At 50.5% G+C, this 14,504-nt stretch overlaps 1 protein-coding gene across 2 annotated transcripts in view; it reads left to right on the forward strand.

Annotated features, from left to right (window-relative positions):
* The window catches only part of ldlra (low density lipoprotein receptor a), a 16,283-nt gene extending 4,336 nt beyond the window's left edge, over positions 1 to 11,947 (forward strand). Inside the window, exons 2-18 of one of the 2 annotated variants that reach the window (XM_084449178.1) lie at positions 754 to 879; positions 1,342 to 1,464; positions 1,713 to 2,093; positions 2,859 to 2,981; positions 3,325 to 3,447; positions 3,710 to 3,829; positions 4,995 to 5,120; positions 5,240 to 5,411; positions 5,833 to 6,060; positions 6,275 to 6,393; positions 6,927 to 7,066; positions 7,513 to 7,654; positions 8,023 to 8,166; positions 8,318 to 8,650; positions 8,753 to 8,830; positions 9,274 to 9,437; positions 9,760 to 11,947. In XM_084449178.1, the coding sequence (XP_084305304.1) occupies positions 754 to 879; positions 1,342 to 1,464; positions 1,713 to 2,093; positions 2,859 to 2,981; positions 3,325 to 3,447; positions 3,710 to 3,829; positions 4,995 to 5,120; positions 5,240 to 5,411; positions 5,833 to 6,060; positions 6,275 to 6,393; positions 6,927 to 7,066; positions 7,513 to 7,654; positions 8,023 to 8,166; positions 8,318 to 8,650; positions 8,753 to 8,830; positions 9,274 to 9,437; positions 9,760 to 9,816 (2,699 nt within the window). In that variant the 3' untranslated portion in view covers positions 9,817 to 11,947. The remainder of the gene's footprint in view (positions 1 to 753; positions 880 to 1,341; positions 1,465 to 1,712; positions 2,094 to 2,858; positions 2,982 to 3,324; positions 3,448 to 3,709; positions 3,830 to 4,994; positions 5,121 to 5,239; positions 5,412 to 5,832; positions 6,061 to 6,274; positions 6,394 to 6,926; positions 7,067 to 7,512; positions 7,655 to 8,022; positions 8,167 to 8,317; positions 8,651 to 8,752; positions 8,831 to 9,273; positions 9,438 to 9,759) is intronic. The other variant, XM_084449179.1, reaches the window with a different exon arrangement.
* Positions 11,948 to 14,504: the final 2,557 nt, after the last annotated feature.

Consider the following 14,504-nt stretch of genomic DNA (forward strand, 5'->3'; position numbering starts at 1 on the left):
GTACTGGTCATAAAACACTAGTAGATGTTCTAGTACTGGTCATAAAACCCCAGTAGATGTTCTAGTAATGGTCATAAAACACCAGTAGATGTTCTAGTACTGGTCATAAAACACCAGTAGATGTTCTAGTACTGGTCATAAAACACTAGTAGATGTTCTAGTACTGGTCATAAAACACCAGTAGATGTTTTAGTACTGGTCATAAAACACCAGTAGATGTTCTAGTACTGGTCATAAAACACTAGTAGATGTTCTAGTACTGGTCATAAAACACCAGTAGATGTTTTAGTACTGGTCATAAAACACCAGTAGATGTTCTAGTACTGGTCATAAAACACCAGTAGATCTTCTAGTACTGGTCATAAAACACCAGTAGATGTTTTAGTACTGGTCATAAAACACCAGTAGATGTTCTAGTACTGGTCATAAAACACTAGTAGATGTTCTAGTACTGGTCATAAAACACCAGTAGATGTTCTAGTACTGGTCATAAAACACCAGTAGATCTTCTAGTACTGGTCATAAAACACTAGTAGATGTTCTAGTACTGGTCATAAAACACCAGTAGATGTTCTAGTACTGGTCATAAAACACTAGTTACTGATCATAAAACGCCGGTAGATCTGTAGATCTGGCTTCATAATCCTTGCTCAAACGAGGACAGGTCAGGATACTCTAGTGATGGTGATTAACTCTGTGTGTGTGTGTGTGTATGTGTGTGTGTGTGTGTGTGTGTGTGTGTGTACCTCACAGATGCGTTGACGACCTGCGGGAGCACACAGTTCCAGTGTGGGAATGGGAAGTGTGTGGCGGCGCGCTGGGTGTGTGACGACATGGACGACTGTGGCGACGGGACTGATGAGCTGCCAGGGACCTGCCGTGAGTTACCCACAATGCATCACTCATCCAATAGGTTTCTGACCGGCAGTGTGTGTGTGTGTGTTCTGACGGGAGTGTGTATGTGTGTGTGTTCTGACGGGTGTGTGTGAGTGTGTTCTGACAGTAGTGTGCGAGTGTGTTCTGACAGTAATGTGTGTTCTGATGGGAGTGTGTGTGGGTTCTGACGATAGTGTGTGTGTGTGTTCTGACAGTAATATGTGTGTGTGTGTGTGTTCTGACAGGAGTGTGTGTGTGCTCTTACAGTAAGTAGTGTGTGTGTGTGTGTGTGTGTGTGTATGTGTGTGTGTGTGTGAGAGGTGTGTGTGGGTTCTCACGGTAGTGTGTGTGTGTCTTCTGACAGTAGTGTGTGTGTGTGTGTTCTGACAGTAGTGTGTGTGTGTGTGTTCTGACAGTAGTGTGTGTGTGTTCTGACAGTAGTGTGTGTGTTCTGCATGTCTCCAGTGTCAAGGACCTGCAGGTCTACAGAGTTCAGCTGTGGTGGGCGTCTGAACCAGTGTGTTCCCAACAGCTGGCGCTGTGACGGCAAGGCAGACTGTGGCAATGGGGCCGACGAAGAAGGCTGTGGTGAGTAGGAACTGGATCTGACCGGTTCTGACTGCCTCTGACCGGTTCTGACTGGCACTGACTGGTTCTGACCAGTTCTGACCCGCTCTGACTGGTTCTTACCGGTTGTGAATTGGTCAACTAACTATAGATTCCCACACTGCATCTGAATGAAGACAGACTACTGCCTCATTCACTCACCTGTCCTGCTTTTTTGTCCTCCTTCCTCCCTCTCCTCCCTCTCCTCCCTCTCCCCCCCCCCCCCCCAGCTCCTAAGCAGTGTACCCGCAGCGAGTTCCGCTGCGCCAGCGGCCAGTGTGTCTCCGCCTCCTTCGTGTGCGACGAGGAGTCGGACTGCGACGACGGCTCGGACGAGGCCTCCTGCCCGCCCTCCACCTGCTCGTCCTCCTCGTTCCGCTGCAACAACTCGGTCTGCGTGCCCCGCCTCTGGGCATGCGACGGCGACGCCGACTGCTCCGACGGCTCGGACGAGTGGCCCCAGAACTGCGGGACACGCCCCCCGGTGGCGCCGCCCAGGCCGTGCTCCACACGCGGCGAGTTCCTCTGCGGGAGCGGCGAGTGCGTCCACAGCAGCTGGCGATGCGACGGGGGCGCCGACTGTCTGGACCGCTCGGACGAAGCAGGCTGCTGTGAGTCTGGGGTGTGATTGGCTGGGTTCAGTCAGAGATGTTGTGATTGGCTGGTTACAGTTAGAGAGGTTGTGATTGGCTGGTTATAGCTAGAGAGGTCATCATGATTGCCTGGTTACAGTTAGAGAGGTCATCATGATTGGCTGGTTAGATTTAGAGGTCGTGATTGGTTGGTTACAGTTAGAGAGGTCATCATGATTGGCTGGTTAGATTTAGAGAGGTCGTGATTGGTTGGTTACAGTTAGAGAGGTCATGGTTGGCTGGTTACAGTTAGAGTAGTCTCAACGCCAGACCCATGATAGTTCTTTCGCTGATACACTACGTAAGCTACGCTAACTACGCTAACTACGTTACTGCACGCTGCAGATCTCTCTATGGGTCTGGGAGGATGTGATTGGTTGGTTACAGTTAGAGAGGTTGTGATTGGCTGGTTACAGTCAGAGAGGTCATGATTGGCTGGTTACAGTTAGAGAGGTGGTGACTGGCTGGTTACAGCTAGAGAGGTGGTGATTGGCTGACACTCACAGACATACACACATAATTCCTCATCGGGGAACGGTAGACAATCCAGCCACAGTATGTGAATGTCAGCTACATACAGAGGACATGGTCCAGTTCTCCAGAGGACATGGTCCAGTTCTCCAGTGTGACCACTGTATCATATCCAACTAGAGCAACATAGTTTGAAATCCTACAGAATACAATAGAGCAGTAGTGTAATATATTCTCCCACCCCCCACCCCCCCCGCCCCTCCCCCCCTGCAGCGCAGCCGACCTGTCGCCCTGATGAGTTAATGTGTGGCGACGGCACCTGTATCCATGGCAGCCGGCAGTGTGACCGCCAGTACGATTGCCGGGACCTGAGTGATGAGATGGGCTGTGTCAACGGTGCGCTAAACTCCTCCCTCTCGCCGTCTGCTGCCCCGCCTCCCTCCTCTGCCCCTCACTGGCGCTGTCTCACCGCTAGTCCGTCTCATTTTCTCCTCCTATCCTCCTCCTCTTCCTAACCTCTCCCCCTCTCCTCTCCCCTCCTCCTAACTCCTCCTCCTCATCCACCTCCTCTACTACTCCTATACTACTCCTCCTCTTCCTTCTGACTCCTCCTCTTCCTCCTAACCCCTCCTCTCCTCCTAACTCACCCTCCTCCTCCTCTTTCTCCTCCTCTTAACTCCTCCTAACTCCTCCTCTCCTCTTCCTCCTCCTAACCTCTCCTCCTCCTCCTCCTCCTCAGTGACCCGGTGTGAGGCCCCCTCCAGGTTTAAGTGTCGTAGTGGGGAGTGCATCAGCATGGAGAAGGTGTGTGACAAGAAGCGCGACTGCCGTGATTGGTCGGACGAGCCGCTCAGAGAGTGTGGTGAGTAGCGCAGATCACGTTGCCATGCCGACAGGCGGTTTTGGGTCTCCGTGGCTACTGTCAGGCGTTAGATGATCAGGGGGTTGAAACTCTGGAATGTTAAATATTATGGGCAAAGAAGACAGAGAGAAGACTGTTGTAATAAAGCTCTTTTGTTTCTCTCTCTCTCTCCCTCTCCCTCTTTCACTCTCACACTCTCTCCACCCCCACCCCTCTCTCTCTCTCTCTCTCTCTCTCTCTCTCTCTCCCTCCCTCTCTCCAGACTCTAATGAGTGTCTATACAACAATGGCGGCTGCTCTCACACCTGCAACGACCTTAAGATCGGCTACGAGTGTCTGTGTCCCCCCGGCTTCCAACTGGTCGACAAGAAACGCTGCGGAGGTATGCACCTGACCCCTGACCCCTGACGTACCACATACACGCCTGAACCCCCCCCCCCCCCTCGCGACATACCACTCGTGTCACATGTCACACCCTCAGCCCCGCCCACTCTTCCACAGGGACCTTCACCCCCCCACCCCCTCCCCCACACATACACACACACACACACAGACAACAAACTTCCTGTTTACCCAAGATGCCTCAGCGCTCTCTGTGTGTTCTGGTGCAGCACGCGTGGTACCAGAGGTGTGTTTGCTCCTGGTTCAGCTCCAGGTGGCCCAGCTGCTGCCCGCCGTGGTGTGAGGGGGCGGAGTCACACCCCGGGCGGGCAGCTCGGCCTGTTTACCTCCCCTGTGTCACGCCACCCCCCACCCCCCACCCCCGCCTGGTGCTTATGGCGACATCACCTCTGGCTGGGATTGGTCCACATCCAGGGCTGAGCAAACATGAGGCTGATCTGAGGTCTGGTCAGGTGTTGCTGCTGCTGTGGATATTAACACAGCCCAACGCCCGGGGTCCACAGCAGCGAGTTCACAGCCAGGCAGGGAACGCCCAGACGTGCTTAATCAAATCAAATCAAATCAAATCAAACTTTATTTGTATAGCGCATTTCATACACAGAGGTAACACAATGCGCTTCACAGAGAGCAATGGCAGGGTGGGCAGAAGTCCCACCCCTACACAAGCACCGGGCTGCTTATCTCCTCATGTTAGTGCATCTCTGCTGACCTCTGACCCGGATAGGGAAGTACACGTTACAACGCTGACGTCTTCACCCGGTCAGATCTCACCCCCGGGCGAGCTGAATGGAGCACAGCTCTGCGTTTTAAGAGGGTGTTTCATGACCTTTCTGCCCAGGTCTGACCTAGCTCCACCGGAGTTGGTGTTGCTGCGTGAAACCGCTGTTTCTCCCTCCCCCATTGAAATCGGTTAGAGTGGAAGCAACGTCAGGCTGAAGATCTCGACTCTCTCTCTCTCTCTCTCTCTCTCTCTCTCTCTCTCTCACACACACACAGCGTAACAAGCTAACATTCTGTCTGACATCAGCCCCGGTCTGACGCTCACTGCCCTTCTAACCCTGACCCTGACCTCTGACCCTGCCCACCCACCTCGCTCTCTGAGCCCCCTGTGGCGTCTCACGCCTGCTGACCTCTGACCCCTGCAGACATAGATGAGTGCGCCACCCCCGACACCTGCAGCCAGAACTGTGTGAACCAGCCCGGCAGCTACAAGTGTGAGTGTGAGGAGGGCTACCAGATGGACCCGGCCAGCAAGACCTGCAAGGCCATCGGTGAGTTTCACCTCCATCTAGTTTCCCTAGTGTTGTGTGACTATTTCAAGAGTCTAATAGTGTTATTTGAATGCCCTGTCGTCTCACATGTCATCCTTCTACCCCCCCCCCCCCTGCAGGCACGGTGGCCTACCTGTTCTTCACGAATCGCCACGAAGTGCGTAAGATGACGCTGGACAAGAGCGAGTACACACGCGTCATCCCCCGCCTGAAGAATGCCGTGGCGCTGGACCTGAACATGGCGGCCAAGAAGATCTACTGGTCAGACCTCTCTCAGAAGAAGATCTACAGGTCAGCAGTGCTCCGAGACACGACCGGCCCTCTGTCTCTCTGTCTCTCTGTCTACCTGTCTCTCTCTGTCTGTGTCTCTCTCTGGCTATGTCTCTCTCTGTCTAGCTCTCTCTCTGGCTACCTCCCTCTGGATACCTCTCTTTGTCTAGCTCTCTGGCTACCTCTCTCTCTGGCTACCTCTCTCTCTGGCTACCTCTCTCTCTCTCTCTCTCTCTCTCTCTGGCTACTGCATATCTCTCTTTCTCTCTGTATTTCTCTCTGTCTCTCTACCTCTGTTAAACTGTCTTTACTTTTACTATAACCATCCCCTATGTCTCTCTCTCTCTTCTCCATCTCTCTTTATCTCTCACTCCCTCTCTCTCTTCTCTATCTCTCTCTCCCTCCATCTCTCTCCGTCTCTCTCTTCTCTCTCTCTGTCCAGCACCCCTCTAGACTTGGCGGCAGACCCCTCCCACCACAGCGTGGTGATCGACAGCGACGTCGACGCCCCCGAGGGGCTGGCGGTCGACTGGGTCCACGGCAACATCTACTGGACCGACAGCATCCGCAGCACCGTCTCCGTGGCGACCGCCGACGGCAGCCGCCGGAAGACGCTGTTCCAGAAGGACCTGGGCAAACCTCGCGCCATCGTGGTCGACCCCCACAGGAAGTAGGTCCCACACACAGGAAGTAGGTCCCACACACAGGAAGTAGGTCCCACACACAGGAAGTAGGTCCCACACACAGCAAGTAGGTCCCACACACAGGAAGTAGGTCCCACACACAGGAAGTAGGTCCCACACATGGGACTGGGCCGCTCCAAATTACACTGGTAGTTAAGTAGTTATCCAGCTCCTGACTGGGGGTGCTCTGTGGTCCCACAGCTTCCTGTACTGGTCTGACTGGGGAACGCCTGCTAAGATCGAGAAGGGCGGGCTGAACGGAGGAGACCGCACCCCTCTGGTCACGGACGACATCGTCTGGCCCAATGGGATCACTCTGGGTGAGCTGCTGAATTCTTCACTGTGTGTGTGTGTGTTTGTGTTTGTGTTTGTGTGTGGTCAGTCTGGTCTATTCCTGGGTATGTGTGTGTGTGTGTGTGTGTGTGTGTGTGTGTGTGTGTGTGTGTGTGTGTGTGTGTGTGTGTGTGTGTGTGTGTGTGTGTGTGAGCATGGTCAGGCCGGTCTATCCGGGGTGTGTGTGTGTGTGTGGTCAGTCTGGTCTATTCTGGGTGTGTGTGTGTGTGTGTGTGTGTGTGTGTGTGTGTGTGTGTGTGTGTGTGTGTGTGTGTGTGTGTGTGTGTGTGTGAGTGTGAGTGTGAGCGTGTGAGTGTGGTCAGTCTGATCTATCCTGGGTGTGTGTGTGTGTGTGTGTGTGTGTGTATGTGTGTGTGTGTGTGTGTGTGTGTGTGTGTGTGTGAGCGTGTGAGTGTGGTCACTCTGGTCCTGTGATTGTGTGTGTGTGTGTGTGTGTGTGTGTGTGTGTGTGTGTGTGTGAGCGTGGTCAGGCTGGTCTAACCTGCCCCCCTCTCCCCAGACCTGCTGAACCAGCGTCTGTACTGGGTCGATTCCAAGCTGCACACTCTCTCCAGCGTGGATGTGCAGGGGGGGGGGCGCCGCACCCTCATCATCGACCAGCAACGGCTGGCCCACCCCCTGGCCCTCACCGTGTTTGAGGTGAGCTCCACTCTCCACCACCACACACACACACACACACACACACACACACACACACACACGCACACACACCCACGCATGCACACATGCTCACATGCATAGACATACACACACACATACACACACACACACCTACACAAACAAACATGTACACACATAGACTATCGCTATCATTCGCTATTACAGAAAGACTATCGCTATCATTATATTCCCCAGAACAAACCGTAGAGTATGAAAACCTGTACCACTACCAACAACAATCCCTTTCACAATATCTTCCCATGAACTCACCATATTCATGTTTAACATAATGTTGTTGTTGTGCTGAAGCCGAGTGGTTGTTGTTGTTGTATTGAAGCTGTGCTGTATGTTGTTGTTGTTGTTATTGTTGTTGTTGTTGTTGTTGTTGTTGTAGTATTGAAGCCGTATTGTGTGTTGCTGTGTAGGAGAGGGTGTTCTGGACAGACGTGAGCAACAACGCCATCCTGAGCGCCAACCGTGTGACGGGCGGGGACATCCGACCCCTGGCAGAGCATCTGTCCTCTCCCGAAGACATCGTCCTCTACCACAACCTCAAACAGCCTGCTGGTACGCTGCTAACCCTACCCTGAACCCCAACCCTACCCCAACCCTAATCCCCCTAACTCCATCTGTCCTCTACCACAACCTCAAACAGCCCGCTGGTACGCTGCTAACCCTACCCTGAACCCCAACCCCAACCCTACCCCAGACCGCAACCATAACCCTACTCCAAACCCCAACCCTAACCCTAACTCCTCCAACTCCATCCCTCTCCCCTTACTTTATTTATCCTCCTCCTCTCCTCCTCCTCTCCTCCTCCATCCCCACCTCCTCCTCTCCTCCTCCTCTCTTCCTGATGATGCATCAACTAGAGACTGAGCTTACTGCTGCTCAAGCCTATACTGAATGATGAGACCGCTGCCCCCCCCCCCCAGGTCGTGATTGGTGCAAGGTGGCCAACGGGGGCTGTGAGTTCCTGTGTCTGGCGGCCCCCCAGGTGGGAAGACACTCCCCAAAATACACCTGCGCCTGTCCTGACAACATGGAGCTGGCAAAGGACATGAGGGGATGTGTACCCGGTACGTCTGTTTCTCTCTGTCTCTCTCTCCATTATATATCTCTCTCCCCTCTCTCTCTCTCTCTCTCTCTCTCTCTCCTCTCTCTCTCTCTCTCTCCTTCTCTCTCTCTCTCTCTCCATCACCCCGTGCTCATGACCTGTATCTGTCCCAGCAGCACCTGTTCCCGCAGCGCCAACACCAGCAGCTCCGGTGACTCCCGTTCAGACCAACGTCCCTTCCAACCCCCCCAACCCTCCCAACCCACCCCTGGCCCCGACCACGACCACGACCCCGACCCCAACCCCGGCCCCGACCACGACCCCAGCCAGACCCTCCGCCACCCGCGTCCCCACCTCCAGAGCCCCCGCCGTCAGCCCCTCCACCACAGCCAGGCCGGCTCCACGCACCCCCGCGCCCGAGCCCGGGACCCCCGCAGCCCGGCCGGAGCCCCCCAGAGCCCCCCAGAGCAGCCAGACCACCAGCCAGGCTGCGGTCACCTCCCGGGGTGAGTGCTGCTGGGAGAATTCATATCTCTGATATATCATCTGATTTTCATCCATGTCGTTGATCTAATGCTTTGCTTGGTTTTGTTTGTCTTTCGTTTTAGACATTCGGAAGGTATTTGTTGCTGGACCGGAGACTGCCCCCTCCAACCACACAGCGCTGTTCATCGCCTTGCCTATAGGTATGCTGCTCAGACACGACAGACAGACAGACAGACAGACAGACAGACAGACAGACAGACAGACAGACAGACTGACTGACTGACGGACAGACTGACAGAGAGACAGAGAGACAGACTGCCAGACAGACAGACAGACAGACAGACAGACAGACAGACTGACTGACTGAACTGACTGACTGACAGACAGACAGACAGACAGACAGACAGACAGACAGACAGACAGACTGACTGACTGACTGAGAGACAGAGAGACAGACTGCCTGCCAGACAGACAGACAGACAGACAGACAGCTGCAGACTTCCACTGATAGGTGATATGAACATGTGCTCTGCTGTGCATGGTTGTCAGAAGCCTGGTTCATGTCTCATCTGTATCTCTCCCCCCCCCCCCCCCCCCCCCCCCACTCTCCCTCTCTCTCTCTCTCCCCCTCTCCCTCCTTCAGCGGTGGTGGTGCTGGTGACGCTTGTTGCCGTGGTGCTGTGGAGGAACTACCGTCTTAAGAACACCAATACCATCCACTTCGACAACCCTGTCTACCAGAAGACCACCGAGGACCAGGTCCACATCTGCCGGAGCCACAGCCCCGACGGCTACTCCTATCCTCCGGTCAGTTAGCACATGTAACTACGAGCACGTGCTAGCAGCTAGCAGGGGCGATGTAGCTTAGCAAAGGGCTGAGTAGCTTAGTGTTGGGTGATTTAGCTTAGCATGGAGTAATGTAGTTTTGCTTGTGCTGTGTAGTTTAGCATGAGGGTATGTAGCATAGCATGGGGCTAAATAGCTTAGCATAAAGCTACGAGGCTTAGCATTGGGACACATAGCCTACAGTAGCATGAGGCTGTGCACAGTAGTTTAGCATGGGGTTAGCAATGTACTGTAGCATTACTGTATTTACGAAGCTAGCCTTCCTCCTTGTCTTTCTTCATAGAGACAGATTGTGAGTCTGGACGAGGAAGCTGACAACCCGGCCTTCACCCACTCCTAGAGAGGAGAGAACAGGAGCAGGTCGGCCAGACAGATGATAAGCTACCTGGAGTCCTTTTACCTCACAGCAACCTCCGAGACACAAGCCAGAGGGACAACCTTCAGGACCAAACCAATATATCCTCAGAGACACAGCTACAGGACAGTCAGAGACAACAGGGAAACTACGTCCGTCCATCGGTCCATCTGTCTTCATCGTCATCGTGATTATCATCTTCTTCTTCTGTCCGTGTGGAACCCATGTCGCTCTACCAGAGTCGTATCCACCCAACCAGCACCTCAGAATCTCATCTCAGAGACTGTCCCCATGTCCAGATCCTCACAGACCGGCAGAACCACACTAACCCATATCCTCAATGGCTGGCAGAACCACACTAAGACTGTCCTGATGTCCCCATCCTCACAGAACCACACAAATACAGTTCTCTTGTGATTGTTTTTTTTCTACAACATGGAAAAGCCCTCTCTCTCTTTCTCTCCCTCGCTCTCTCGCTCTCTCTCTCTCTCTCTCTCTCTCTCTCTCCCTCAATCTCTCTCTCTTTTGTTATGTAGAGATTAGACACTGTAAATAGTTGTTTATTATGTTTGGCTTATGACAGATATTGAACAGATCATATCTTGCACTATTTCTAGATTAATTTCATTGTTCATTACTTTAAAAAAAAAAAAAAAAAGAAGAAAAAAAAAAAAGAAGTTAAATCAACCAGCTCTAAAGAGATTGACTAACTGTAACGCCTAGGCATGTTCTAACATGCGGCCTGCTTGTTGTGATGAAACCTATTGTGAATTTTGTGAATGGAAGCACCACTAGAAGAGTGTTGTGTAGTATCCTGTATGTACCAGTATGACCATCATCGCCTGGGATCACAATTACCTCTGTCTGTAGTGGTTACACATTCAGGCAACACACACGCACACGCACATATGCACACGCACATACGCACAAACAGATATGTTGACGATACAATACAGGATCCTGGCTTCCCAGCCGTAGTTGTGTGGAGACACAGACTGGTAGATTACTGCTGAGAAGTTTGATCAGGAACACCTGTACACTTTCCAGAGGTGGCTGTCATGTATTTTATCTGGTTTTGAATGTCACTATCATGGTGACGGTGACCCAGCCTGCGTACTGGCCTGTTCTAGTAGCTCTATGACGCGTACAGATCTGACCTGAGAGGGTGCGAGTACACAACCCTGCCTGACACCTGTGTTGCACACTCTGAAAGGCCTTGACTCCTGTACCTCCTCTGGTCATCTGAGCCATCATCCCCTCATGGAAACACACACACACACACAGGCAACCCACAATGGAACACCTTTACTGTGTATCTAAATGTGCCTTGGTAATCACTGTTTTATGGTGCTTTGAATGATAAGTTTGTCCGAGATTAATCTCTAATCTCCCTCTCTATCTCTCTCTTTATCTCTCTCTCCCTCTCTCTCTCTCTCTCTCCTTTTCCCATTTCTCTGCCCTCTCCGCACCCCAGGCTGTGTTTAAATGTGTAGTTCTGTAGCACCCAGCGAGATCACAACCCCCTCTGGTCGCAGACATCACAGTGGCCTTTAGAAAAGGTTTCTACAGCATCACTGTCTTTAATGTGAATATCATTAGTCCACTTTGTTTTAACAAATTATGACAGATTTGTCATTCACTGACAACCCTTCACGTGACTTTTTAACCATGCTTTATTTACATGTATTTACGTGCTACCTACCTGTCGTTGGTGCTTGTGTGACTTTATGTGAGAAACACACCTGTCTGTTTACAGGGATTTGCTCTGTTTACAGTGTGTGTGTGTGTGTGTGTGTGTGTGTGTGTGTGTGTGTGTGTGTGTGTGTGTGTGTGTGTGTGTATGTTGGGGCTCGTTGTGTGGAGATGTTGGGTGTTGTTGGGTTCTGTACAGGGTTGTTCTGGCCAGGCAACCATGTTGGGCAGATCCAGAAATGGTTGTGAACAAACATCAGAAACGCAGCAGATGTAAATACTGGTGTTCATAAATGTACATATATGTTCTTGAGTTGTGTTTATTTTTGGGGGGTCGTGATGTTCTCATGTCAACTTTGTACACTGAAACATTTCCTGTACATAAATAAATGTTTCTATTTATTTTAGAATCATTACACTTGCATTGGTGTTTTGTGTTTGCCTTCATTCTGTGATCTCCCTGCTTTCATCTTATTTTCATTTACAACTATGTTACTATGAGTTGTGAATAGTAACACATAACATATTAACATTAGTTTAATTATCTTTACTGATAACTAAAAGCACAAAAGCTGTGTCATACCAAGTCAACATTTTCTTTCACTTGTAACTTTTGGAGACACAGACCCCGTCCCAAATGCTTGAGATTCCATCAGATTCTACTGTGATTTTAACCTGACGCACCAGATGGTTTGCTTCACATAACCATCTGGGAATTATCCATTGGAAACTGTTTGGAAAAGGACAGGCACTCTCAAGAATACTTGGCAGATGATTGGATGAACCATCCACTGGCTCATCACACGCTAACTCCAACCGCTCCTCGCTGTCGTCACACCTACACCTGCCCAGCGTGGCTATTTGTCTTTACTCTTAGAACACTGATTGGCTAAATCTTTTTCTGATCTGGCACAAATGGATCTCTATGGAGAGTATCCAGACTGATTTGCGGGAGAAACAGAATGTGAGCTCGCGAGATCAGGATGGTCTCACGAGGCTGCAGTGATTTCTTCACTGCTACCTGTAGATTAATTCTTGCTGACAAAAGAGATGAAATGTATTTATTCACGAGAGCAGGTTCGAAGATGGCTGACATGTAAACACAAAGGTGGCATCTCTCGTCCTGACTGGACTCATCACTGTATGGGCGTAGTGGCCCCTCCCTCTTCTGTCCTTCTATGGGCGTAGTGGCCCCCTCCTTCCTCTGTCCTTCTATGGGCATAGTGGCCCTTGTGTTCCTGTCCAGTAATCACTTGTCCTTGCAGTATCTTATCTTATTAGTGTTAATCAGTTCCTCATTCCAGTCCTAGGTACTCAGCTAGATATATAAAGGTTCCCAAACTAGCGGGGAGGTAGGCCAGGCATCACACCCCAGAAAAGTACCTTGGAATAGTTCACTATAAATACATACATATTTTCATATACGTATTTGAGACTAAAGCTGAATCCCAATCTGAGTGTGCAAACCACCCTTGCGGCCCCTCGCACTTGCTGCCTGAGCACTTAAATGACGTCAGCTGGAAGGGCAAGAGGGTGCAGGGCAAGCCCCCAGGATCAGCTTGGCGCATTGAAGCCACCATGGGCTTTCAGGCCAAGCCCGGTATTGCAAGTCATGTCACGGCATGCGGCCCAAGAACCCTTATTTCCCATGTTAGTGGATGATGATAGATAGGGCTAGAAAAGGAAAACAAAATTTTTCTGGGTATCATTCAGCATCAGAGACCAATCTTATCAATATAAACTTTTAATTCAATGGGGTTTTGGGGTTTTTGAAGCCACCAATACCTGTATCGAGCCATTTAAACATGTGCTGTGCACGAGCCTAGGGGACGCGCTGGTCGCGCGTTCGTGAGTCCTGCGAACTCGGGAAAGCACGTGACCATAGGAAGACCCGCCCTACTCTGCCTCTGATTAGATAGGAAGTCATGTAATGACGTCGCTAACATTTGCTATGCTTTAGCAATGAAGCTTATGATCATGCTAATCAGAACGTATGTCTATGATGCAAATGATCATGACATGTGGTTACTTTAGGACATCGTTGGAAAAGATCTAGAGGGTAAGTGGGTCAATGTTGAATAACTTAGCTAACATTATCTAATGTTACATTTCTTTATATTAACATCAACTATATTGATAGGCTAGGGAGCTATGCTAACGGTAGCTAATGCTAACGGCTTAGGGTTAACGTTAGTTAATGCTAACGTTACGTTCGGAGGTCTCAGATGTATTTCAATTTTAACAATGTTGAGCATGATCAATGTGACATTGTTCATACATTGATTACAGTCTGTAATCTTGTCTGGCATTATTTAGCTATAGTGGGCTGATGCTTGCTGCTGCTACTATAGCATTTGCCACATTATACATCAAATTAATCAAGCATAGTTAGTGTTATTACCTGAAGGCATTATTACCATTGCAAGTAAGTATGCCATGTATATGCCATGCCTGGAAATCAAATTAATAGTGTAATTATTCCCCATCATAGCTCATTGTACACTGATATAATCATTCTCCTTGCCTTTGCTAATACTCATCTCTTTTATCAAACTTTGTGCTAGGAAAGAAATCTGGCTGTCATTCATCGCTAGTGCTCATCCAGGCTGTTGTCATCTCCCGCCTGGACTCCTGCAACTCCCTACTTGCTGCCATCCTGCAGCGTTGGCCATCAGACTCCTGGAGAAAGCTGCTGCTAATCCCGTGTTCAACGGCCCCATGCTCTTCCACACAACTTCCCTACTCCTATATGTATAGTCTATATGTTTTTACGTGTTTCTTTACATGTCTTTACATGTGTATTTGTCAGGGTTTGTCTGTTAGTGATTGTCGTGTCCCCACTCTTGGCCTGCACCTTGACGTGGTGAGTGGGCTTTAAACCAAGCCAGGCCTTTTATAGTTGTGTTTTGTGTTTTTCTGTTTGCTTAAGTGTCTAATATTGAAGGTACAAAACCTTTAAAAAAAGAAAGAAAAAAGAAGCC

Source organism: Borostomias antarcticus, assembly GCF_949987555.1.
Source record: "Borostomias antarcticus genome assembly, chromosome: 14".
Taxonomy (NCBI): domain Eukaryota; kingdom Metazoa; phylum Chordata; class Actinopteri; order Stomiiformes; family Stomiidae; genus Borostomias; species Borostomias antarcticus.